Raw genomic sequence first — 26170 nt, forward strand, 5'->3', positions numbered from 1 at the left:
AATATGTTCAGTTTCTTCTCTTGTAAGGAAAGGTGTGTTATCACCCTCATACTTTACATTCATTTCTCTAATCAATCTTGTAAAGTAATTCATTTTTGGTGTAAATCTAAAATAATTATTTTCTTTTTATATTTTTTATTATCATTAATTAGAAGATAATCACAGAATATACATTGTTTATAGGCTTTTGACTCTGTGTTTAATCCCACTCTATCACACGCAGGACAATTCTCAAATTTGTCACATGGAGAATTAGGGAAGTCTAGCATATTTATAAAGTAAAACTTTACCTAAACTAAAATTCACCGATACTTTCAGTTGCATATCGACTCATATTTAATAATATTACCATCGATATCTATATACTTTTTTCATTACCAGATTCAACTACAACATTTTTTTATATTAAAGGTAATTTTAAAATGATCCTTAACTACTATTGAACGAAATGTCATTTCACCTGATATATTAACATCCTTTATTTCATCAGGATTTACATCTTTAGGGTTGTTGAAAAAAATACAAATTTCTCCTTGCATATTACAGATGGTCTTATCTTTTCTTTCTAAAGCTTCATCCATAAGGTTTTTATTTTTTGATACTTTTTCTTGTTTCATTGCTTTTTCTAGTTTTGAATTTATTACCAGAAGGAGAGGAGAAACTTTTGTTAGAGATACTTTAATTGATGTTCTTCCAGGTATACCAAAAGCCCTTCCGCTGAAGGAAATTGAAGAACTCATATTATTTTCCATAATTGTTTTTATCCAATAGTTGATATATTTATCTTTGTTCCATTTTACATCCTTGACATATTTCTCAGTATCTTTTACAAATGAAGAGATTTATTGAAACTTGTCTTTTGTGTCTTGAAACATTGTATTTATCAAGTGAAAAAAGTTGGAGGATAAAATGGTTTTAAGCACAGATTCACTATAACTTAAACGAAATTTTTATCAATTTTTTTTGAGTTATGCAAAGTTTTATTTTATAAATATGGTGAATACAACGTACTGCAATGTTTGTAACCACGAATAAAAACATTATAAAAAAACACCTTCGAACCAACAAACACACATTTAATCTATTTCGTCAAATATCTCCTCTTGAGTTGGAAAGAAAACATTGTGATATCTGCTCAAAGGATGTTTTGAAGAGTAGTTATAAGAATCACCTTCAATCACAAAAACACAAGAAAAATGAGTTTAAAGTAAAGGTAGACTGTTATATTGAAAACACTGATGGGGCATTTAAAGGGCATATAAAAATAAGGATTTTTCAATTTGGAGAACACGGTCCATCATCAATAGCTGAATCAATTGAAATAGTGAAACCTGATGTTGAAAAAGTTATTAAAAAGACATTAAAAGAAATGAAAACTTTAAAGTTTTATATGGGAGTGAAAATGAATATAAAAAGACAAGATGAAAAACAAACTCCTTATATGAGAACAGATCTTCATTTTATAACATAATTTCAAGATTTTTTGAATAGTGGGGTTTATGAAGAACTATCAAGACAAGAGGAGGATGTTGATAATACAGTGGTAGGAAGTGGATTTAATATTTTTTTTAAATCATCTTTTTAGATAAACACATTCTAAAATCAAACCCTCTTCAAGCTTCTTCTTATATTGAATTACCAAAAGAAATACAACGAAAGAAGGCAGTTAATATTAAGCACAATGAAGATAAATGTTTTCTCTGGTCTGTTCTTGCTCACTTACATCCACCAAATTGTAATTCATAAAGAGTAAACAATATATGAAATATGAGAATACCTTGGATATTAAAGATTTTAAATTCCCAATGCCACTAACAGATATTCCTAAATTTGAGAAAAAGAATAATCTTTCTATTAATGTATATGGATTAACGATTACAAAGTTCAAATATTAAAAATTTCAAACAACTATAAAAAATGAAGAAACACACATTGATCTTTTATATTTTAGTGTTGAAAAGAATTCACATTATACATACATCAATAATTTATCAAGATTAATCTCTTCTCAGGTATTCAGAATAGCAAACAAAATATATCCTTGTAAGCGATGTCTTAATTCATTTCACACAAAAGATCGATTAGAACAACATTCAAAATATTGTAGTTATCATAAATCAGCTGTAACTACAATGTCTAAACCTGGTAAAAAGATTTCTTTTGAAGATTATAATAAATCTATCATGCACCCTTTTGTGATATAAGCTGATTTTGAATGTATCCTAAAAAAGATAAATACTGCTTCTCCTAATCCAAAAGAATCATATACAAATAAATATCAAAAACATATTCCTTGTGGTTTCTGTCATTATATCAAATCATCTGTTGGAGAAAAGTATAATAAACTTGAACATTATAGTGGAAAAAAAGCTTCACAAGAGTTTGTAAAACGATTAGAAAAGGATTGTATAAGACTAACTAAATTAATGAAAGAAACAAATGAACCAATGAAATTAACCGAAGAAGAAAAATTAGAATTTAGAAAGAACAATATCTGCCATATTTGTGAGGAGGAAATTGAGGAGTCTAAAGTTAGGGATCATTGTCATCTTACTGATAAATATAGAGGTCCTGCTCATTCCTGTTGTAATCTTAATTATAAATTTCCTTCTTTTATTCCAGTCTTTCTTCACAACAGCGCCAACTATGATAGACATCGATTTATAAATGAACTTTCAAAAACACCAGGGAATATTTCTGCCATAACAAACACAAGTCAAAAGTATATTTCATTTACAAAAATGATATTCACAAAACCTTTAACTCGTATTAGGTTTCTAGATTCTTGCAAGTTTATGGGAACACCACAAGCCGACCTAGCATCAAATCTAAGCTCCACGGGCTCTTTTCCAAATCTTAATTCATTCTTTCCAAAAGAGGAAATTCTAACTTAAGAGGAAATTCAGATTAAAGAGAGAATTCAAAGTAAAGAGGAAATTCTAATTAATGAGGAAATTAATGAAGAAATTCTAACTGAAGATGAAATTCTAATCTCTCAATCTCTGCGTTATGGTAAATTAGAGTGGGTGGAAGAAAAGGATTATGAAAAGGCTTTGATGAATATTGTTATTTCTTCTCAAGAGGAATTGAATGAGGAAGAAGAAGGTTATTATTTTGAAGTTGATTTGAGGTACCCGAGTGATCTTCATAATAAGCATAGAGACCTTCCTTTTGCATGTGAGAAAGAAACCCCAAAGAAAGAATGGTTAAGTGATTATCATAAAAGTTTTAATATTAAAGGCAAATCAACAGAAAAGTTATTAACAACATTCTATGATAAAGAGGGATATGTTTTGCATCAGAGAAGCTTGAAACAGTTTCTGAGAGAAGGATTGAGAGTGGCTAAAATTCATAGAGTTTTAAAATTTAAACAAAGTCCTTGGATGAAAAAGTATATTAAATTCAATACAGATATGAGAACAAATACAAAAGTAAAATTTGAAGGGGAATTCTATAAATTGATGAATAATGCTGTCTTTGGAAAAACAATGGAGAATGTTAGAAACAGGCAAAACATTAGATTTGCAACATCTTGGAAAGAAGCTTCTAGGTTGATACATAAACCAAGTTTTAAGAGAGAAGAGCTTTTTTCAGAGAACTTTTCTGCTATTCATATGGAAAAGGAAAGTATTGTAATGGATAAACCAATTTATATTGGAACAGCAGTTCTTGATTTATCAAAGATATTGATGTATGATTATTTGTATAATGGCTTAAAGAAAGAGTATGGTGAAAATGTTTCATTGTTGTATATGGACACTGATAGTTTTATCCGAGATATAAAAACTGATGATGTTTATAAAGATATAAAGAAAAATATTGGAGTACATGATACAAGTAATTTTAGTAAGACGAGCGAGTTATTTTCAAAAAAGAATGAAAAGGTTATTGGTAAGTTTAAGGATGAGTTGGGTGGAAAAGTAATGAGTGAGTTTATTGGATTGAGAGTAAAGGCATATACTTACAAGTATGGTGATGAGATTGATAAGAGGTTAAAGGGAATAAAGAAATATGTAATAAAGAAATAAATAACTTTTAGAAATTATTATAATTGTTTGATGAATAAAAAAGAAGAATATAGGAAAATGAATACAATAAGAAGTTATAAACATAACATATATATATATAGTGAAGAAGTAAATAAAAAGGCATTAGGAGCCTTTGATGATAAGAGATTTGTTTTAGATAATGGAATAGATTGTGTTCCATATGGATATTGTATGATAGAGTGTATAGAATAGATTGTGCTTGAACGATGGGAAGATGGGTTCGGGTTTTTAAGGGCTACCGCCACGTTTTTTTCACAATATATAAATGGTCAAACCAAGTATTAATCAAACTAAAGAGTGGAGAAAATCTCAGTCTTGGTACAGTGGGGAGAACAAGTATTTGATACACTGACGATTTTGCAGGTTTTCCCACTTACAAAGCACGTAGAGGTCTGTAATTTTTTATCATCGGTACACTTCAACTGTGAAAGACGGAATCTAAAATAAAAATCTTGAAAATCACATTGTATGATTTTTAAATATTTAATTTGCATTTTATTGCATGAAATAAGTATTTGATACATCAGACAAACAGAATTTAATATTTGGTACAGAAACCTTTGTTTGCAATTACAGAGATCATACCTTTCCTGTCATTCTTCACCAGGTTTGCACAGACTGCAGCAGGGATTTTGGCCCACTCCTGCATACAGATCTTCTCCAGATCCTTCAGGTTTCGGGGCTGTCGCTGGGTAACACAGACTTTCAACTCCCTCCAAAGATTTTCTGTTGGGTTCAGCTCTGTAGACTGGCGAGGCCACTCCAGGACCTTGAGATGCTTCTAACGGAGCCACTCCTTAGTTGCTCTGGCTGTGTGTTTCGGGTTGTTGTCATGCTGGAAGACCCAGCCACGCCCCATCTTCAATGCTCTTGTTGAGGGAAGGAGGTTGTTGGCCAAGATCTCGTGATACATGGCCCCATCCATCCTCCCCTCAATACGGTGCAGTCGTCCTGTCCCCTTTGCAGAAAAGCATCCCCAAATAATGATGTTTCCACCTCCATGCTTCACGGTTAGGGATGGTGTTCTTGGAGTTGCACTCATCCTTCTTCTTCCTCCAAACACGGCGAGTGGAGTTTTAACCAAAAAACTCAATTTTGCTCTCATCAGACCACATGACCTTCTCCCATTCCTCCTCTGGATCATCCAGATGGTCATTGGCAAACTTCAGACAGGCCTGGACATGCGCTGGCTTGAGCAGAGGGACCTTGCGTGTGCTGCAGGATTTTAATCCATGACGGCGTAGTGTGGTACTGATGGTTAATTTTGATACTGTGGTCCCAGCTCTCTTCAGGTCATTGACCAGGTCCTGCCGTGTAGTTCTGGGCTGATCCCTCACCTTTCTCATGATCATTGAGGCTCCACGAGGTGAGATCTTGCCTGGAGCCCCAGACCGAGGGAGGTTGACTGTTGTCTTGAACTTCTTTCATTTTCTAATAATTGCGCCAACAGTTGTTGCCTTCTCACCAAGCTGCTTTCCTATTGTCCTGTCGCCCATCCCAGCCTTGTGCAAGTCTACAATTTTGTCCCTGATGTCCTTCGACAGCTCTCTGGTCTTGCCCATTGTGGAGAGGTTGGAGTCTGATTGATTGAATGTGGACAGCTGTCTTTTATGCAGATAACGAGTTCAAACAGGTGCAGTTAATTCAGGTAATGAGTGGAGAATGAAAGGGCTTCTTTAAGACAAAACTAACAGGTCTGTGAGAGCCGGAATTCTTTCTGGTTGGTCGGTGATCAAATACTTATTTCATGCAATAAAATGCAAATCAATTATTTTAAAATCATACAATGTGATTTTCAGGATTTTTGTTTTAGATTCCGTCTTTCACAGTTGAGGTGTACCGATGATAAAATTACAGACCTCGACGTGCTTTGTAAGTGGGAAAACCTGCAAAATCGGCAGTGTATCAAATACTTGTTCTCCCCACTGTATATAAATGGAAAACATCATGAATGTGAAAAATATCAAATTAGTCTTATTGAAAAAATAACTAAAACAAAGGTAAATAAAACAAATAAGCGAATCAATTTAAAAACTCGTAAATTAGAGGATGTAAAGAAAAAAAAATATCCTTGAATGGACTGAAAACTTTGATGGTTATCAATTGAACAATGGAAAAACAATTTACAATTATCTCAAAATGATATGTGGCTCAGGAAGTGGTCAGACGAGAGCATTAAGAGAAGTTTATAATTTCATAATGGCAAAAAAGGGGTATCTTAAAAAATGTAAAGATTCAAATGTTTTATTTTTAAATATTTTAGATGGGGATTATTGTGCAAAGAAAATTGAACTATTGAAGGAATTTGAGAATGAACAAATCTTTATAGGTTCAATGAGTGAGCGAAACAATATGCATTGGTTATTTAAAAAGAGTGCCCCGAGGTTAAAAGGGGAGACAAATAAATATACCTTGGGATAAAAAGGGGGTTTATTTTTAGGGGAAAAAAAAATGAATCGCTGAAAATCCCCCATTCACTTGCATGGGGAAAAGTGAGCCAGAATCAGTATATTCACCCTACTTTCCCCTACGTTTTTGTATTTACAAGAAGCCAGCCATGAAAGAAGTATGAGCAGGCAAAGCAATTTTTATAACAACCACAATCATAACCACAAGCAAGCCAAATGTGTCGAGCAGGCAGAAGCCCCGCCTTCCCGGTTTTCGTGCGATAAGCCACGCCCGGAGGTAGATGATTGATGGGCGTTGTGGGGGAAAAATTTATATTAATGTATTTTAAATTGTAACAAATGGAGTTTCAGAAATGTAACTTCTATGCTGCAAATTGAATTGGCTGTCATTTCTGGCCAAAAGACTTTTGCCCTAAATGATAAGAAATGTGTTGTTCTGGAGTAGAGTGACCGAGCTGATAAATGAACCTTTGCTTAGAAAATGTACGAAGTGGCTTTTGTCTAAAGGACACGTCTACAGTCTGGGTGAATATCCCCCAACCTCTCCCTTATGGAAGTATAAAATGCTTTGAAATCTAAAAGTTTGGAGTACGAGCACGTGAGGAAGTATAGTTTCTCAGTGGCTCGTACTCCTTGGAACTGACCAAGTACCAAGTTAGAATAAAACTCTCTGATGTAATGTAGAAGTGAATTGAATCGGGTTGGTCTAACTATTAACTAAAATAAGAATAAATGAAATAGAACCAAATAATATTGCAATCAATGGGGATTCTTAAGTTCATTGTACAAGGGTGAGAAGTGTATGGTGTATAATTAGGAAATAAATTGTTTCACAAGGAAGGACTTGTGTGGACATCAGTTTTATCAGTGTCGATAGGGTTTTTGTAGGGTTTTATAATCAAATCGGACAAACGTTAAACTCTGTCTGAAGTCAAATAGGATTCCACAATCGGCCAGTTAGAATCCTTCAGGAGGACAACGATCACAACAAGGTGGGTTTAAAAAATCCACATCAGTTGGCGCCGAGACTCGGATTCGAACCAACGTTGGTGCGGTGCTCGTGACCGGAGGTACTTCATCTGCCGGAGGCAGTGCCTGGAGGAACGACAAGTGCTTGAGCGAAGGTAAGGGAGAGCGCTCTCAGCAGGTAACGCATTTCGAACAAAGAAAAGTTCATTGTCAGATAATTTTATTGAGAGAAAGAAGAGGATCCGGCGGAGGGAGTCCGTTTTAAAGTAAACGATAAGCACTGTAGTTGTTTTAGAAAAGTGCTGGAGAAGAAGAGGAGTCAGATGACAAGAAGAGGCTCGTTAAGGAGCCAGACGCGTAATTAAATAGGCATGATGAAGCGACATGCCACATGTTTGCATTGATACGGACCGGCTGTGAGAGAGACGCCGAGGACACGGCTGAGACGCCGAGATAGGGTTAAAATAGATAAACATTGTAAGTTACCTGTTTGTAAGAGTTTTAAGAGTTACTTTTTGTTCATTGAACTCACTGGAAGTTTGTTGGCAGTGAGGTTGTTATATTATATTGTGTGGAGGTTTTACGGATTTGTAAATGCAATGATTTGCACGAAACGTTTTGTAGAGTGCAAGAGATGATTAACCAGCTGGGAGCATGGTGGGTGATTTGTTCCTGAGAGTAAAAAAAAAATGAAACTTGTGCGATTCCAATATTCACTGCAATGAAACGTGTTCTGTTGGGATTTTGACGATATTTTAACTCGTGCTGAGTTGAGCTGTGGGTCTGTTTGAAATGGCATGTTATACATTCTTTGCATTGTATTTCCACGCGAAGGTCGCACACTACACTGTGTGAGACCCCCTCCACTCGATCTGTGGGGGGTGGCATATATCTTTACACTGAGTCTTTGTTCGGGCCTTTGCTTTAGGTGTGAAATTTGATTCATATGCAGATTCAAGAGGATGAGATAGAAATGTGATTGGTATTTGTCACGTGATCACACGCGAGTCTATGAGATGCAATGCTGTCTAGTGTATGTGTTGAAGCCATGACAGAGTAATGCTAAACTGTGGGTTTTGCCTGTCAGAGTTTTTTTCCTTTTTCTTCCCACTGGATGTGGAGAGAACTTTCTGTTCCTCGTTCCTTGGTGTTTGTGGTGCACCCTCTGGACTGAATCTGTTTAAAGTGAAGTCCATTTAGGAAAAAGTGTTGTAGTTTTATTTTACAACCATCGGGATTTTGAATAAATTGTGAAATAACAATTGTGAATGTGGATATACTGTATGTGATTTAAATGTAGAAACGTGATTTGGAATGATTTTAATGATTTGATGATGTTTCGCACGTGGGGCAATTCACAGATAATAGATGATTCCCTCGGATGGACGTTGAAATATTGTTTTATTCGTCTGCGAATGTTGAGGTTACCTGAACTTGTGCTGGGAAGGCAATGGCAAACAACCCAGTGTAACCCTTTGATCGATTCAGTCAAGGTAAATTCATGATTTAATTGGATAGATGCTGAAGATTAAATTTTTCATTTATGGATTTTAAAAGGAAATATTTTGTTTTGACCAAAAAGTTGTTTAAGAGAGTTTGGATGTTTATTAGTCTGAAGTTCAAGATGCTTTTCCAAGACTGGGATAAAGATTGTGGAGGGTGAAGCTGCATGTTTAGACAGAGTGTTTAAGCTGCAATATAAATGATATTCGCCTGATAACAGATTTGACAAGTGATTTGACAATTTTTGAACAACTGTTTAAAATGATTTATTTGTTTTGATAAAAGAAAATGGATTCGTAATTGAGAAGGTCGGAGGAAGTGATAGATGGTTTGAGTATGTGAATTGGAAAAATGGCAGCATGTTTGCTGTTTTGGTGAGAGAGAAGTGGATAGATGGAGAAATGTCAGAGATTTAAAATGTCGATGGAAATAGCAAATGAGATGGATGTTTTGAGTATATGTACAACTGGGATTTCTGTATATTTTAGCATGTTGTTTTGGGAAATAACAAGGAAAGGGATTAAAATATTGACATGACATATAATGCAAGTTAAATGCTTCCATAAGAATCTTTGTTAGTCTTGTAGAACTACATGTGCCCATGACGTTTATTGATTGGTGTTTAATTGATGCTTTGTTTGTTTCGGAGTGTTGAAAGCAGTCTTTGAAGCAATGTACGATTTCATCTAAATGAAGTTTGGAATGAAATTCCACACAAAGATTGGACGATGGGAGAACCCAGATTTGGGTGATTGAGCATTCAACACATGATTATCCCTCCCCTTCCTGAGGAGATAAGATGGAGCAATGTGGGAAAAGAAAGAAAAAAACCCACTGAGGAGAAGGTTGAGCAAAGTCTTAACGTCGGCGTTGTGTGGTGCCTGCATGGAGGAATGTTCTCAGCCACACTCTCGATTGCCGCTCTGCAAATACATCGTGAACTTGCTGTGGTTGCTTCAATGTACGACAGGCCTGGGATTCCACACTACGCTCCTTCAACCCAGCGTCCGGCCCAAACTTGTACTTGCCCACATCTACTTTCTCCTCAGCTCAAGGAGTGCTTCGATTGTGTTTCCCGTTGGGTGCCACTCTATCCACACCCTGACCTGTTTATCTTCTGACTTCGGGTAGCATGTTTTCAATGTGTGACACATGCTGATGAACAGGCCATAAATTAAATGGAAACACACTCATTTTCTGATATGAGCACTCGCTGCCATTGTTGTTTGAACTTGAATAATGGAAATCTTTTCTCCTTCAGGAATGGGACATGGAAATCATGTGTAAGAAAAATTATTCAAATTTTCCTTAAAAAAAAAAAACGGGGGAGTGTGGGGGAAAAATTTATATTAATGTATTTTAAATTGTAACAAATGGAGTTTCAGAAATGTAACTTCTATGCTGCAAATTGAATTGGCTGTCATTTCTGGCCAAAAGACTTTTGCCCTAAATGATAAGAAATGTGTTGTTCTGGAGTAGAGTGACCGAGCTGATAAATGAACCTTTGCTTAGAAAATGTACGAAGTGGCTTTTGTCTAAAGGACACGTCTACAGTCTGGGTGAATATCCCCCAACCTCTCCCTTATGGAAGTATAAAATGCTTTGAAATCTAAAAGTTTGGAGTACGAGCACGTGAGGAAGTATAGTTTCTCAGTGGCTCGTACTCCTTGGAACTGACCAAGTACCAAGTTAGAATAAAACTCTCTGATGTAATGTAGAAGTGAATTGAATCGGGTTGGTCTAACTATTAACTAAAATAAGAATAAATGAAATAGAACCAAATAATATTGCAATCAAATGGGGATTCTTAAGTTCATTGTACAAGGGTGAGAAGTGTATGGTGTATAATTAGGAAATAAATTGTTTCACAAGGAAGGACTTGTGTGGACATCAGTTTTATCAGTGTCGATAGGGTTTTTGTAGGGTTTTATAATCAAATCGGACAAACGTTAAACTCTGTCTGAAGTCAAATAGGATTCCACAATCGGCCAGTTAGAATCCTTCAGGAGGACAACGATCACAACAAGGTGGGTTTAAAAAATCCACATCAGCGTGACGTCAGAAGGAATAGATTTTTAACCTCCGCCATCTTCGAAGATGGATGGAGGTAACTGTTTTCACCCCTTTGTTTGTTTATTTGTGAACAGTATTATGGAAAAACTCCTCGATGGATTTCGACGAAACATGGTGGGGGGTGGGGTTAGGTATGGTCCAAGGATCATGTCATTAAATTTTGGACTTGGTACCCCCCCCCCAAAAAAAATTGTTGGAGAGAAAATTTTTTTTTTTTTTTTGCATTTCTACATGTTGTAAGTGATTTCCAACTCTCCCCCCACCCCCAAAAAAAAAATGTTGGAGAAAAGAACTATAACTCTGTCAGCACTGTTGACATCATATTTAATGAATAAGATACAAGGTTCACTTGAGTGACCCAGCAGTATTGGCGGCGGAGGTTTTGCACTCTCCCGAGTGCTCCCCCTCTAGTTGGTTTTGAGTTTGGTGTAAGGGACACACGCAGTCGAGAGACGAGGAAGCTATGACATGGCGTGTAAGATCAGGACATTACGGATGGCTTTCCTTTGATGAATGAAGAAGGCGGCACGATTCTCGTATTCATGCTGAGGCGAATTGGCTTGCTTGGTGGAGCAAGACGCTGGCCAATGACCCTTGACTGGTCGTGAGAGACGGACCTCGAAGCCTCGTGTATATCACCGAAGGGGAGCATTGCCATTCTGCAGAGAGCGGCTGTGTCGGCAGGCATGATTGATGAAGCCACACGGTGGTTGGTGAGCCCTAGTGTTGAATATCGTCTCACAAATTACCTCAAAGAGCGGCTGAGTGCCATTTTTGGGTGAGTCTTCCCACACAGGACAAAGCACCTCGATCCCAAAGTTCAATAAAGACCATCTCTGGACCAAGCTAAGTGCCAGAATAAAGGGAGAATTTGCTTTTCTTTTGTTTTCCCCTTGTCTGTATTAAAGTCCGTGTGCAGAGGCGCCTCAACTTTAGACCTTAATTTTCACGTATTATTATTACATTCAGAATTATATTTTGTAATATTTGTAAATATTTGTCTATTTTCATTAAATCCCCGCAATTATTTTAAGTTGCTGTGTCCGTGTATCTGTTGTGGGTTCGAGTATAAACCCCTTGTGCTGTGCTTCCATTGCTCCGCCAGAGACACCCTGCTCCTCCAGCGCACGCTATAATCTCTGAGGATCACGTGTCCGCCTCCGAAGCAAAACCGCTTGGCGATCTGGGCTGGTCAGTGTTAACCGCCCATCGATAACATGACAATTATGTTAGGGGGGATTAAACTAACATAACCACCAGAAACACGACAATACACACACACACATATATATATATATATATATATATATATATATATATATATATATATATATATATATATATATATATATATATATATATCACAGTACAGTAATAATAATAATAATTGGAACCATACTCTCGACAGAGAGTGTCAGTGCTGCCGAAGCAGTTTCCTGGGGGATTGGGCACAATCCTGGACAGGTCGCCACTCTGTTGCAGGATACTCGAATGGCTCCATTATCCCAGCAAGCTGGTACTCAATTTGCCAACCTCGAAAGGATGACAGGCTGAGTCAACCCCCTGGTGTGTATCAATTCAGCAGCAAACAGGGCTTGAACTCAGGACCCTTGGATCCCAAGCCACTACCCTAACCACTGAGCCAACACCAGGCTTTCACAGTGCAGTAATACAGTTTATTGAGTCAATGAATGCAAAATATGTTTATTCCAGAAACATTTTGTTCACTGCTACCAATGCAGCGTAAAGTTGTCATACGCACAATTATTTGCCAAAAAACAACATTATGAATCTGTTTTATGTTAACAGGGATCAAAAGTTACGTTTTGTTTTTTTAACCCCAGGTTGCAACATGCAAATCTCATCGAGTCATGAATAATACTCCACCGTAAAAGCTTCGCCTAGAGTCCCAGACGTAACACAATCTTACTACACCGCCACCTTACTAAATCCGTCATTCTGACGCCTAGCGTCTGGCATTCAGCCCATCGCCAACGGATGTCATATTGTCGGATAGAGTCAGATACATGGGTTATGGTTGTTCAACTGCCATCATTCAAGTGACGGGAAGTTGAGTGCTGGATGCTAGGGTGATGTGCACATCCGTAGAGGCCTAGCCTAGCACCAGACACAATGCCATAATGGCCTCCCAGCAAAAATAATGTGACAGACAGAGGGACGGATTAATCCGGATACTTTAAAATAAAGATGAATGACCTTGACAAAGCAAATGCTGCATATTTTCAGGTCATTGCTTACTTTCTCCCAAATCGCTGTATCCCCTTTATTGCATCCTCATGTTCTCCCACTACCTCCACTCCCATTATGTTAACAGGGATCAAAAGTTACGTTTTTGTTTTTTTTTTCAAAATCATCATCCACATCATCATCAAAAAAAAAAGCACAAATCATCAAAATCAACATCAATGTACCATAATCTTTACAGGGCTTCACTGCTGTTGGAAGAGTCCCTTGGCAAGGGTTATACTGGGTGGTTTACTATTGCTTTCCCAGTCAGAGTAGGCATTTGTAATTTGTTCAGGGTGGAGGTGATAACTCGCCAACACTACATGAAAGACACCATGGGATCTTTACAGTCCACTAACAACACTAACAATAAGTTACCGTCGACCTTTTCTCACTAGTCCATGAGCCTAGACTTCGTATTACGCAGGAGATGCACCGAAAAAAATTGCTTCTAAATAATCTTATGAAGTGAAGAACACCCTACCTCTGAGTTATTGAACTTCGGATCATCAAATGTTCCAACAAACTCCTTAGCTGTTTTCATGAGCTCATCCCCTTCAACCTCTGGCCTGTATTCCTCGGCCCTGCAACGGTGAGGCCACAACAATGCCAAAATGTTAGATTCAAAGCTCCCATGTAGCAGTAGGGGAAGTAGTCTTTGCTTATTGCCAAATACAACACAGCCATGAGCAGCTGGACATTTAATATCACATCATAATTTAACTAGAGGGAGAGCACTCGGTAGAGTGCAAAACCTCCGCCACCAATACTGCTAGGTCACTCAAGTGAACCTGATATCCGACTCATTCAATTTGACGTCAACAGTGCTCACAGAGTTATAGTTTGCAACTTTACCTTTTACTTTTAACTTTTACATACTCAATTCATTCGTCATAACTAGATTCCTTGAGACAGAAATTGATTTTACGTGGGTATATCCACCTGAAGTTCCAAAATCAGCCGCAATTATAATTTTGGCATGTTTTTTTTGTTGGAAATCAGTTATAACATGCAGAAATGCAAAAAAAATCGAAATTTTGTTGAAAAAAATTTGCAAAACTTTTTTTTTCTCGAAATTTTTTCTTTGGAGGGGGGGGGTTGGAAATCACTTAAAACATGTGGAAATGCAAAAAAAAGAAATCGAAATTTTGTTGAAAAAAAAGTTGCAAAAAATATTTTTTCTCTAACAATTTTTTTTTTTTGGGGGGGGGGGGTTGGAAATCACTTAAAACATGTACAAATGCAAAAAAAAAAAAATTCAAATATTTTTTCAAATTGGCCGCCATAGCGGCCTTATTAGATTTTGGACCAACTCCAAAATCTAATGGCATGATCCTTGGACCAGACCTAACCCCACCACCGAGTTCCGTCGAGGAGTTTTTCCGTAATACTGTTCACAAACAAACAAATAAACCAATGTCACCCTTAGGGTGACCCGTATCTTGCCAAAAGGTGACCACGTGTGACTTCTTTAAGGTCACACTGAGGTGAACAGAGCTGCTATCCACCAGGAGCGACTCCTTGAGGAATATCTGCCTACGAGAGAATATCTGCCATAATATCTGCCGATGAGAATCGTTCTGCAGAGTAACCATGAAAAATATGCGTTTGCCTCATAACGTCACCAAATGATGTCATAATGTCTCAAGCTTGACATATCTAGAAAGCACTCATCGAAGTGTTCAATTTGAGGTACTACACGATATGGTTCCTAAAACTTGAAAATTTGACCTTGGGGTCAAATATGTTTGAACAGAGGCGCTAACCATGAAGGTCAAGGCCAATCGCCACCAAAAATTAATCAGCTGAGCGCCAGACCATGAACTATATTCCCATGAAGTTTGAAGACGATCCGATCAAAATTGCTCAAAAAATAAGTTTCGTCGACTCCCCTGATTTGCGACAAAGTGACCTTGACCTTTGACCTTGACCTTCAAAATTTTATGCGCTGAAAGGGACCTCTATAGGCCTCTGATATGTGAAGTTACAAAAATTTCCAATGATAACTGTGCTCTGCAGAATTTTTTATACATGATTAGAGACAAACAAAAAAACATACAAGCTGACTAACATATTGTTGCGGTTGTGGAAATTCGCAAACCACCATTCAGGTCCCGTAGGTGAGATATCTCTGTAAGTACATGTGTAGTTAGCCCCAAACCCGTTGTTTAGAGGGAATCAATGTGATTCATTCGGGCTGCGACGCTTTGAGATAGCCGTTTTTCTGTTCTATCTTTATTTTGAACCAACCACGCTCCAACCATCACACAACAACAACAACAACAACAACAACGCCAACAGCCACGATCTTTACCTTCACAACTCGCTCCCGCAAACATCACATCACCGCCATTCCGAACGGCACCATGGCCATAAACCACCACCATAAACCATCCACCACCTTCACCTCTCTCCTTCTGCGGCCATTCCCGCACGACCTGTGAGCACCGAGCGTCAGGCTGTCCTGGGCTCGTACAAGATGCGCGCCGAGCCGCGAGTGCAAAATGCGGCCTTTCCGAGGAGAAGTCGGATCAAGAATGCAACACCCCCACTTCTGATCCATCCAATCAGCAAACGCGGGGCGGTTTGGCCCCGCCTCCAGGCGCGTCTGTGTGGAATCGAGATATGCAAATTCTAGGATCAGGGGAGATTCACGCCCCTTTTTCTCCGTCCAATGGGCGAGCGTGGCTCCGCCCCCGAGCTCGTTCTGATCCGGAAATTTGCATATGGGTTCTCCTGCCGGCCTATAAAGCACCGAGCCCAAGGCGAATCTGGGCAGAGTCAGTTTTGGAAGAGCGGAGAGTGGCAGAAAAGGTCGAGTCGGTTTTGGAAGAGCGGAGAGTGGCAGAGTCAGTTTGGAAGAGCGGAGTGGAGTCGGGAGGCGAGGGCGTCCCGGTGATTTTCGGCAGTCGGCTGAGGAGAATTGGGGGAAGAGTCCGAGGAGCTCGGGTCCGAGGCAAGGAAGACGGCGGTCGGCGACGAGGTCGCGGTGGAATCGCTCGTCACGGGACCCAAGCAAGCCAGCTATACTCTTTCCCCAGAGCATCAATAATTCCCCCCCCCTCCTTTTTCCCCCACGCTGAGATAGTGCGAAAAGGGGGCCTCGTTCCCACCCCACTCCAAGCTGTGCCAACGAAACCCGCGAAGGAGCACGAAGTCGGGGCACCACCGCGCTGCCACATTTGCGGCTCATCACAAAGACGCGGGTAGGAGCCACCCGGTCTCGTGGACCTGACCGCTCTTTCAGGTCCCGCGCAAATATTGGCCCACAGGCCCCGTCTGCCCCCTTGTCTTTGAGGGTGGCCTTTTCTTTTGTTCCTGTGTAAACGTGTGTTGTTGGCGCCGTCTGTAAAGTAAAACTGTTTAAGTGTTGCCGTGTGATCGCGTAGTCGGTAGTATCTCTGCGTCATTGTTTCTTTTGTAGCATTTGATATATGTGCATTCTGTTTGGCTGTATTTGTGTGCTCTCCGTGTGCCGCGGAATAAATGTGCATCATATTGAACTGTTTTCACGCTTCGCTTCGTCTTTTCTTTAATTGAATCTCCATCTTGCTTCACGTAAAGGGTTGGTAGTGGGCTTAATATGCCCGATAATTAATCGGAACCGTCGAGGCCGACGATAACACCGCTCGGTTATCCCGATAGTACGGAACGGATCGCTTAAGCGGCCCGTGTCCGGAGTCGACCTGAGGCGAGATGCGATCTCCCGGTCTACCCTCCACTTGGGTACTTAGGTAGGTCGAGTTTGGCGAACAACCCTATCCCACGCGGGGAGCCGATTGGCACGATCGTGGTGAGGCCGAAAGGCCCACCCGTGACTAGCTCCCGGCGTTAGTCCGAGAGGGTCACGACAGAATTGTCCGTCCGGTGGACAACGTGCCGCGATTCGAGTTACGTGGCCGTTCGCACGCTGGCGGGCGCGAATTCGCAACAATATCTTGGAAAAACTTCGTTTTAAATAACAAACAAACAAGCAGTCATAGACTGGTACTTACGAAATCGTCAACTTGACCTCTGACCTAGTCTAATAAAAGCTGTCTCTGGAGAAGGTAGCGACGCAAACCAGAAGTTTCTACGATGATTCTGGACCAAACCATCAAAAATCAAATGTTTTGGATGTTTGACCGCACTGTGACCTTGACCTTTGACCGATTTTGACCAAAATCTAATCAGCGCTAGCCATCACCCTCCTGAATCACGGTGTAATTTGACATTGGTAGCTTCTTCCGTTCGAGTTTTCTGTACCAAACCATCAAAAATCGAATATTTGACCTCACTGTGACCTTGACCTTTGACCGATTTTGACCAAAATCTAATCAGTACTTGCCATCACCCTCCTCAATCACGTGGTGTAATTTGACATTGGTAGCTTCTTCCGTTCTCGAGTTATCGTGCCTACAAACAAACAAACAAACAAACAAACAAGCAGTCATAGACCGGTACTTACAAAATCGTCAACTTGACCTCTGACCTTGTCTAATAAAACCTCTCTCTCTTGAGAAGGTAGCGACACAAACCAAAAGTTTCTACGATGATTCTGTACCAAACCATCAAAAATCGAATATTTTGGATGTTTGACCTCACTGTGACCTTTGACCGATTTTGACCAAAATCTAATCAGCGCGAGCCACCACCCTCCTGAATCACATGGTGTAATTTGACATTGGAAGCTTCTTCCGTTCTAGAGTTATTTTTTGTATGTTTGACCTCACTGTGACCTTGACCTTTGACCGATTTTGACCAAGATCTAATCAGCGCAAGTCATCAGCCTCCTGAATCACGTGGTGTAATTTGACATTGGTAGCTTCTTCCGTTCTCGAGTTATCATTTTTTGGATGTTTGACCTCACTGTGACCTTTGACCGATTTTGACCAAAATCTAATCAGCGCGAGCCACCACCCTCCTGAATCACATGGTGTAATTTGACATTGGAAGCTTCTTCCGTTCTCGAGTTATTTTTTGGATGTTTGACCTCACTGTGACCTTGACCTTTGACCGATTTTGACCAAGATCTAATCAGCACTAGCCATCACCCTCCTGAATCACGTGGTGTAATTTGACATTGGTAGCTTCTTCCGTTCTTGAGTTATCGTGCCTACAAACAAACAAACAAACAAACAAGCAGTCATAGACTGGTACTTACGAAATCGTCAACTTGATCTCTGACATTGTCTAATAAAAGCTGTCTCTAGAGAAGGTAGCGACGCAAACCAGAAGTTTCTACGATGATTCTGTACCAAACCATCAAAAATCGAATGTTTTGGATGTTTGACCTCACTGTGACCTTGACCTTTGACCGATTTTGACCAAAATGTAATCAGCGCAAGCCATCACCCTCCTGAATCACGTGGTGTAATTTGACATTGGTAGCTTCTTCCGTTCTCGAGTTATCTGTACCAAACCATCAAAAATCGAATATTTGACCTCACCGTGACCTTGATCTTTGACCGATTTTGTCCAAAATCTAATCAGCACTAGCCATCAGCCTCCTGAATCACGTGGCGTAATTTGACATTGGTAGCTTCCTCCGTTCTCGAGTTATCGTGCCTACAAACAAACAAACAAACAAACAGAAACGGAAGGCATTAATATACTTACGAAATCTAAAGATTTCGTAAGTAACAAACAAACAAGTAGTCATAGACTGGTACTTACGAAATCGTCAACTTGACCTCTGACCTTGTCTAATAAAAGCATGAATCAGTCAGAAGACAAAGGGGAGCTTGAATTCTGAATTCATTGTGGTCTACGATTTTACACTGTGGTTTACAGATAATGAGTCCCAGACAAAAACTAGATTTCTTATAAAAATTCCATTTTTTTATTTTTATTTTCAAAAAAAAGTGATTCAGTACCAGCAGGATATGCCAGATAATAGGTGTTTTACTTTTCAGAAGAATCTGATAAAAGACTTATTATATATATATATATATATATATATATATATATATATACATATATATATATATATATATACATATATATATACACATATATATATATATATATATATATATATATATAAATATATATATATATATATACATATATATATATATAAATATAAATATATATATATATATATATATATATATATATATATATATATATATATATATATATAAATATATATATATATATATATATATATATATATATACATATATATATATATACATATACATATACATATATATATATATATATATATATATATATATATATATATATATATATATATATATATATATATCAGTTATTCATCGCTGCTCCAGAATTTCGACAGCCGAGTTTTAAGCGTCCTAAGCGATCGCAAAAACCGAAGACAAAATTAAAATCGAAGTTAAAACGAACTCGTAACGTCGAGCGAAGCAAAAATACTCCATTTCTCCACGCAAAACCTTAACGTCACTCAACGACGCGTCTGCTCGAGCGCACTGCATCATGAGACGACCCGTGACGCGTCGAATGAAATATTTTATACAATCTAAAAAAGTCTCCAAAACCTCCGATTTTTACCAGAATTTCGACAACCGAGTTTTAAGCGTCCTAAGCAATCGCAAAAACCGAAGACAAAATTTAAATCGAAGTTAAAACGAACTCGTAACGTCGAGCGAAGCAAAAAAATCTCCATTTCTCCACGCAAAACCTTAACGTCACTCAACGACGCGTCTGCTCGAGCGCACTGCATCATGGGACGACCCGTGATGCGTCGAGTGAAATATTTTTTATACAATCTTAAAACGTCTCCAAAACATCCGATTTTTACCAGAATTTCGACAACCGAGTTTTAAGCGTCCTAAGCGATCGCAAAAACCGAAGATGAAATTAAAATCGAAGTTAAAACGAACTCATAACGTCGAGCGAAGCAAAAATACTCCATTTCTCCACATGAATTTACGGAATTATGTTTGACCTCACTGTGACCTTGACCTTTGACCGATTTTGACCAAAATCTAATCAGCACCAGCAATCACCCTCCTGAATCACGTGGTGTAATTTGACACTGGAAGCTTCTTCCGTTCTCGAGTTATTGTGCCTAAAAAACAAACAAACAAACAAACAAACAAGCAGTCATAGACTGGTACTTACAAAATCGTCAACTTGACCTCTGACCTTGTCTAATAAAAGCTGTCTATAGAGAAGGAAGCGACGCAAACCAGAAGTTTCTACGATGATTCTGTACCAAACCATCAAAAATCGAATGTTTTGGATGTTTGACCTCACTGTGACGTTGACCTTTGACCGATTTTGACCAAAATCTAATCAGCACGAGCCATCACCCTCCTGAATCACGTGGTGTAATTTGACATTGGTAGCTTCTTCCATTCTCGAGTTATCGTGCCCACAAACAAACAAACAAACAAACAGAAACGGAAGTCATCAATATACTTACGAAATCTTTAGATTTCGTAAGTAACAAACAGAAAGGGGTGAAAACAGGAACCTCCATCTATCTTCGAAGATGGCGGAGGTTAACAAGCAGTCATAGACTGGTACTTACGAAATCGTCAACTTGACCTCTGACCTTGTCTAATAAAAGCTGTCTCGAGAGAAGGGAGCGACACAAACCAGAAGTTTCTACGATGATTCTGTACCAAACCATCAAAAATCGAATGTTTGACCTCACTGTGACCTTGACCTTTGACCGATTTTGACCAAAATCTAATCAGCACTAACCATCCCCCTCCAGAATCACGTGGTGTAATTTGACATTAGTAACTTCTTCCGTTCTCGAGTTATCGTGCCGACAAACAAACACACAAACAGATGACGGAAGTCATCAATATACTTACGAAATCTTGAGATATCGTAAGTAACAAGCAGTCATAGACTGGTACTTACAAAATCGTCAACTTGACCTCTGACCTTGTCTAATAAAAGCTGTCTCGAGAGAAGGTAGCGACGCAAACCAGAAGTTTCTACGATGATTCTGTACCAAACCATCAAAAATCTGAACATCGACTGAAAGCAAAAATCTCCATTTCTCCACGCAATTATTTAATATTATTTTATCAGTCACAAAACCGTAATGTTCGGCCATCCACCAACAATCTTTCCATAATCCGACGGCTTAGCGAGTCAGGCATGCGACGATAACCTTTATTGGGATAAAAAAATGACTTTTAAACACCATCTTTATCGAAAACACCATCTTTATCGAAAACACCATCAGCACGCACACGCAAAACCTTTACGTGACTCAAAGCCGAGTCTGCTCGAGCACACTGCACCGCGTGAGGAGCCGTGACGCAGCGAGTGAAATATTTTTTATACAATCTTAAAACGTCTCCAAAACATCCGATTTTTACCAGAATTTTGACAACCCAGTGTTAAGCGTCCTCAGCGATCGCAAAAACCGAAGACAAAATTAAAATCGAAGTTAAAACGAACTCGTAACGTCAACCGAAGCAAAAATACTCCATTTCTCCACATGAATTTACGGAATTATGTTTGACCTCACTGTGACCTTGACCTTTGACCGATTTTGACCAAAATCTAATCAGCGCAAGTCATCACCCTCCCTGAATCACATGGTGTAATTTGACATTGGTAGCTTCTTCCGTTCTCGAGTTATCGTGCCTACAAACAAACAAACAAACAAACAAACAAGCAGTCATAGACTGGCACTTACGAAATCGTCAACTTGACCTCTGACCTTGTCTAATAAAAGCTGTCTATAGAGAAGGAAGCGACGCAAACCAGAAGTTTCTACGATGATTCTGTACCAAACCATCAAAAATCGAATGTTTTGGATGTTTGACCTCACTGTGACCTTGACCTTTGATCGATTTTGACCAAAATCTAATCAGCACTAGCCACCACGCTCCTGAATCACGTGGTGTAATTTGACATTGGTAGCTTCTTCCGTTCTCGAGTTATCATTTTTTGGATGTTTGACCTCACTGTAACCTTGGCCTTTGACCGATTTTGACCAAAATCTAATCAGCACTAGCCATCACCCTCCTGAATCACGTGGTGTAATTTGACATTGGTAGCTTCTTCCGTTCTCAAGTTATCTGTACCAAACCATCAAAAATCCAATAGTTGACCTCACTGTAACCTTGACCTTTGACCGATTTCGACCAAAATCTAATCAGCACTTGCCATCACCTTCCTGAATCACGTGGTGTAATTTGACATTGGTAGCTTCTTCCCTTCTCGAGTTATCGTGCCTACAAACAAACAAACAAACAGAAACGGAAGTCATCAATATACTTCTGAAATCTTTAGATTTCGTAAGTAACAAATAAACCAATGTCACCCGCAGGGTGGATCTTGCCAAAAGGTGACCACGTGTGACTTCTTTAAGGTCACACTGAGGTGAACAGAGCTGCTAGCCACCAGGAGCGACTCCTTGAGGAATATCTGCCTACGAGAGATTCCGATGAGAATCGTTCTACAGAGTAACCATGAAAAATGTGTTTGCCTCATAACGTCACCAAATGACGTCATAATGTCTCAAGCTTGACATATCTAGAAAGTACTCATCGAGATGTTCAATTTGAGGTACTACACGATATGGTTCCTAAAACTTGAAAATTTGACCTTGGGGTCAAATATGTTTGACCTGAGGGGCTAACCATGAAGGTCAAGGCCAATTGCCACCAAAAATTAATCAGCTGAGCGCCAGACCATGAACTATATTCCCATGAAGCTTGAAGACGATCCGATCAAAAAAATAAGGGTTTCGTCGACTCCCCTGATTTGCGACAAAGTGACCTTGACCTTTGACCTTGACCTTCAAAATTTTATGCGCTGAAAGGGACCTCTCTAGGCCTCTGATGTGTGAAGTTACAAAAATTTCCAATGATAACTGTGCTCTGCAGAGTGATATATACGTGATTACAGACAAAAAAAAAACAAATATATGAAAGTCAAGGCCAATCGCCACCAAAAATTAATCAGCAGAGCGCCAGACCATGAACTATATTCCCATAAAGTTTGAAGACGATCCAATCAAAATTACTCAAAAAATAAGGGTTTCGTCGACTCCCCTGATTTGCGACAAAGTGACCTTGACCTTCAAAATTTTATGCGCTGAAAGGGACCTGTATAGGCCTCTGATATGCGAAGTTACAAAAATTTCCAATGATAACTGTGCTCTGCATAATTTTTTATATGTGATTACAGACAAACAAAAATAAAAAATAAAAAATAAAAAAACATACAAGCTGACTAACATATCTTGCAAAAACTTCGTTTTGGCAAGATAGTAAACAGAAACGGAAGTCATCAATATACTTCCGAAATCTTTAGATTTCGTAAGTAACAAACAGAAAGGAGTGAAAACAGTAACCTCCATCCATCTTCGATGGCAGAGGTAAACAAACAGAAAGGGGTGAAAACATTAACCTCCATCCATCTTCGATGGCAGAGATTAATGATGCTTATTGTAGTGAGTGCAGCAAACTGCTCAGAAATGTGTACACATAACATAAAATAAAATAAAGATCATGTTGACTGGTTTCTGCTGTGGGCTCAAAAGGTCTCCCGACAAAGGGGGGAGGTAACTCCAAGACTCAAATAAAGTGTTGGAATTTTGAAGTGACTTTCCTAGTTCATTTACTTTGATGTCTGTGTCTGGTGGTTCCAACAATACATAACTAGCTTTTGCCTGTTTAAAGCAATGCTATGAAATTGTTTTGCAACTCACAGCTGGAATCATCAAAATCAACATCAATGTACCATAATCTTTACAGGGCTTCACTGCTGTTGGAAGAGTCCCTTGGCAAGGGTTATACTGGGTGGTTTACTATTGCTTTCCCAGTCAGAGTAGGCATTTGTAATTTGTTCAGGGTGGAGGTAATAACTCGCCAACACTACATGAAAGACACCATGGGATCTTTACAGTCCACTAACAACCAGTGCTGGCAGACAAGTCTTCCTGCTTAACATCCTTCAGATGGACAGTGCACACAATGATGCCTCACCCTGCCTGAGAAACACCAGGATGACAGTTTATATAGCTGGGTCGATATTCTAACCCAGACGAGACAGCTCATAGGTGAGTGTGTATACCTCGAAGCTTCCTGGCCAGCCCAGCAGTACTACTGAGAATATAGTTCAAAAAAAGGAAAAATTCTGTGAGAAGATCCTTAAATGTCACAGCTCTGAGCAGTTGGTCATTACCTTGACCCATTAAATTACTAAAACAGAAACCTATGGCTCTTTGAAGGTCACACTTCAAGTGATTTGCAAATTCAAATTCAGATATGTACGAGACAAATGTGCAGATAGCAATAGTGAACTTGAATTAGCTAATGGGTAAACATAATGATACTCACCATTTCCTTTACCACTACATGCCAAGTACAAGAAGAGTTCAGACAGCAAAAAATAAATAAATGAATGCACTCACCATTTGTAGTCGGCATTCTCAAGCTCTGTTGACCATGACTTGCCTTCTGCTTGTTCCAAATATTCCTCTGCCCACTTGGCCGGATTGGCCAACACCGGCTCTCGCTCTTCAAGCGCTTAAAGGAAATATAGCACAGCAAGGTGTCATCTTGTGCAAACTTTTGTTTCATATTTCAATATCGACGACTGACTGTTTCCAATAACAAATAAGGAAAAATATTTTTTCAAAATGCAAGGTACACAAAGTGAGCACACCAAGCAACGTTGAACACAGAACGTAACCTTAGGCCCATCACGCCCACGTTTAACAATGCACGTAGTCATTAGAGTTCTTGCAAGTTGACTCAAAAATTGCATAATCTCGAACCGACACAATATTCCAAATAAAATTGACAGCTTTTTGTCCAAATCTTTTATGCAAAATCTTGGCTTGTGGAACAGCAGGATAATGGAGTTGCAAGTTGCGTTAAGAGCTTTGGATTCCACAGTAAACTCTTTCCGAGAATAAAATAGTACAAAACAGGCCAAGCAACGACAGATGGGAGGTCGGTGGTTCAAACCCTTGCAGAGTCACACCACACACTGTAAAAAAATGGTATGTGCTGCTTCCTTGCTTGAAATTCAGCATTTAAAAGAATTAGATCACGGACAATCCCCGTAGGTCATTAGGAAATGCCCCAGCTGAGTGCGGTGTGAAAGGCGGCGCCATTGTTGCAATGTAACTGGAACCCAGAGTGTCCCGGGTAATGACTGACGGCATGTTAAAAAAGTTATCACTTGTTCAGCAGGATTACCTGCAGGGTTTTCAAACATTTCTTGGGTCCAGAGCTCGCTCTGTTGACTATTTGTGGTGACCTCAGCTCCCAGATCCTCATTGATGAATTCTTGTGCCCATGTCTGTGACAGCAGTATGTCAGAAGTGTTGGGGACTGGAAGAGACAGACCAAGCAACACAAGATTAGGCCCATTCGCAGGAGATGGAATGATTTGTTATACACAAAATGCAGGCATTTTGATTCAGTGATGTTTAAGAATCCCTTCATAAACTAAAACAGCAGCATTCAGTAGAATGCATACCTCCACCAGGCTGAACCGTATACGTTTTGTATCCCACTGATAGCTCGGATCTGCATCTGAACCTGAACCAACGTCAAAATCAGCTTGTTCTTGTCCCCTACCCAATTCATCCACCAAGTTGTCATAATATGTCCACAAGGTTTTGAAATATCATGCTATAAAATAGTTTTTGGCCCTAACTCCTAATGGTGAAGAATTGTGGCATGATTTTTTTTTTTAAGCTAACTTTGACCGACTGTATACATACTGTGCATATACCCCCTTGGACTAGTCTTTCAACAAGATGAACCATTACCACACTGCTGTTCCAGGGATTCTGAAACTTCACATTAACACTTAAACTTCCAGGGTTCAATCCTGCAAAGCGTGATCCACCACATAGCTACCGCAAATCATGTACTTGCGATTCTGCTCCAAGAAATGAACCTTTGTGATGAAAATAAAGCAAACATACCTGGCTTCAAATTGCTAGCCTTTACAGGC

The 26170-nt window shown here is 39.0% G+C and overlaps 1 protein-coding gene across 3 annotated transcripts in view; it reads right to left on the bottom strand.

Annotated features, from left to right (window-relative positions):
* PEX5L (peroxisomal biogenesis factor 5 like) overlaps positions 1-26170 on the bottom strand; it is a 104048-nt gene that overhangs the window by 44596 nt on the left and 33282 nt on the right. For all 3 annotated transcript variants that reach the window (XM_085899253.1, XM_085899254.1, XM_085899255.1), the window contains 3 exons: positions 25405-25539; positions 24612-24726; positions 13734-13833 (listed from right to left, as the gene is read on the bottom strand). In XM_085899253.1, the coding sequence (XP_085755379.1) occupies positions 13734-13833; positions 24612-24726; positions 25405-25539 (350 nt within the window). The remainder of the gene's footprint in view (positions 1-13733; positions 13834-24611; positions 24727-25404; positions 25540-26170) is intronic.

Source organism: Eptatretus burgeri, chromosome 10, assembly GCF_056783735.1.
Source record: "Eptatretus burgeri isolate ZD-2024b chromosome 10, Ebu_testis_v1, whole genome shotgun sequence".
In the NCBI taxonomy this organism is placed as follows: domain Eukaryota; kingdom Metazoa; phylum Chordata; class Myxini; order Myxiniformes; family Myxinidae; genus Eptatretus; species Eptatretus burgeri.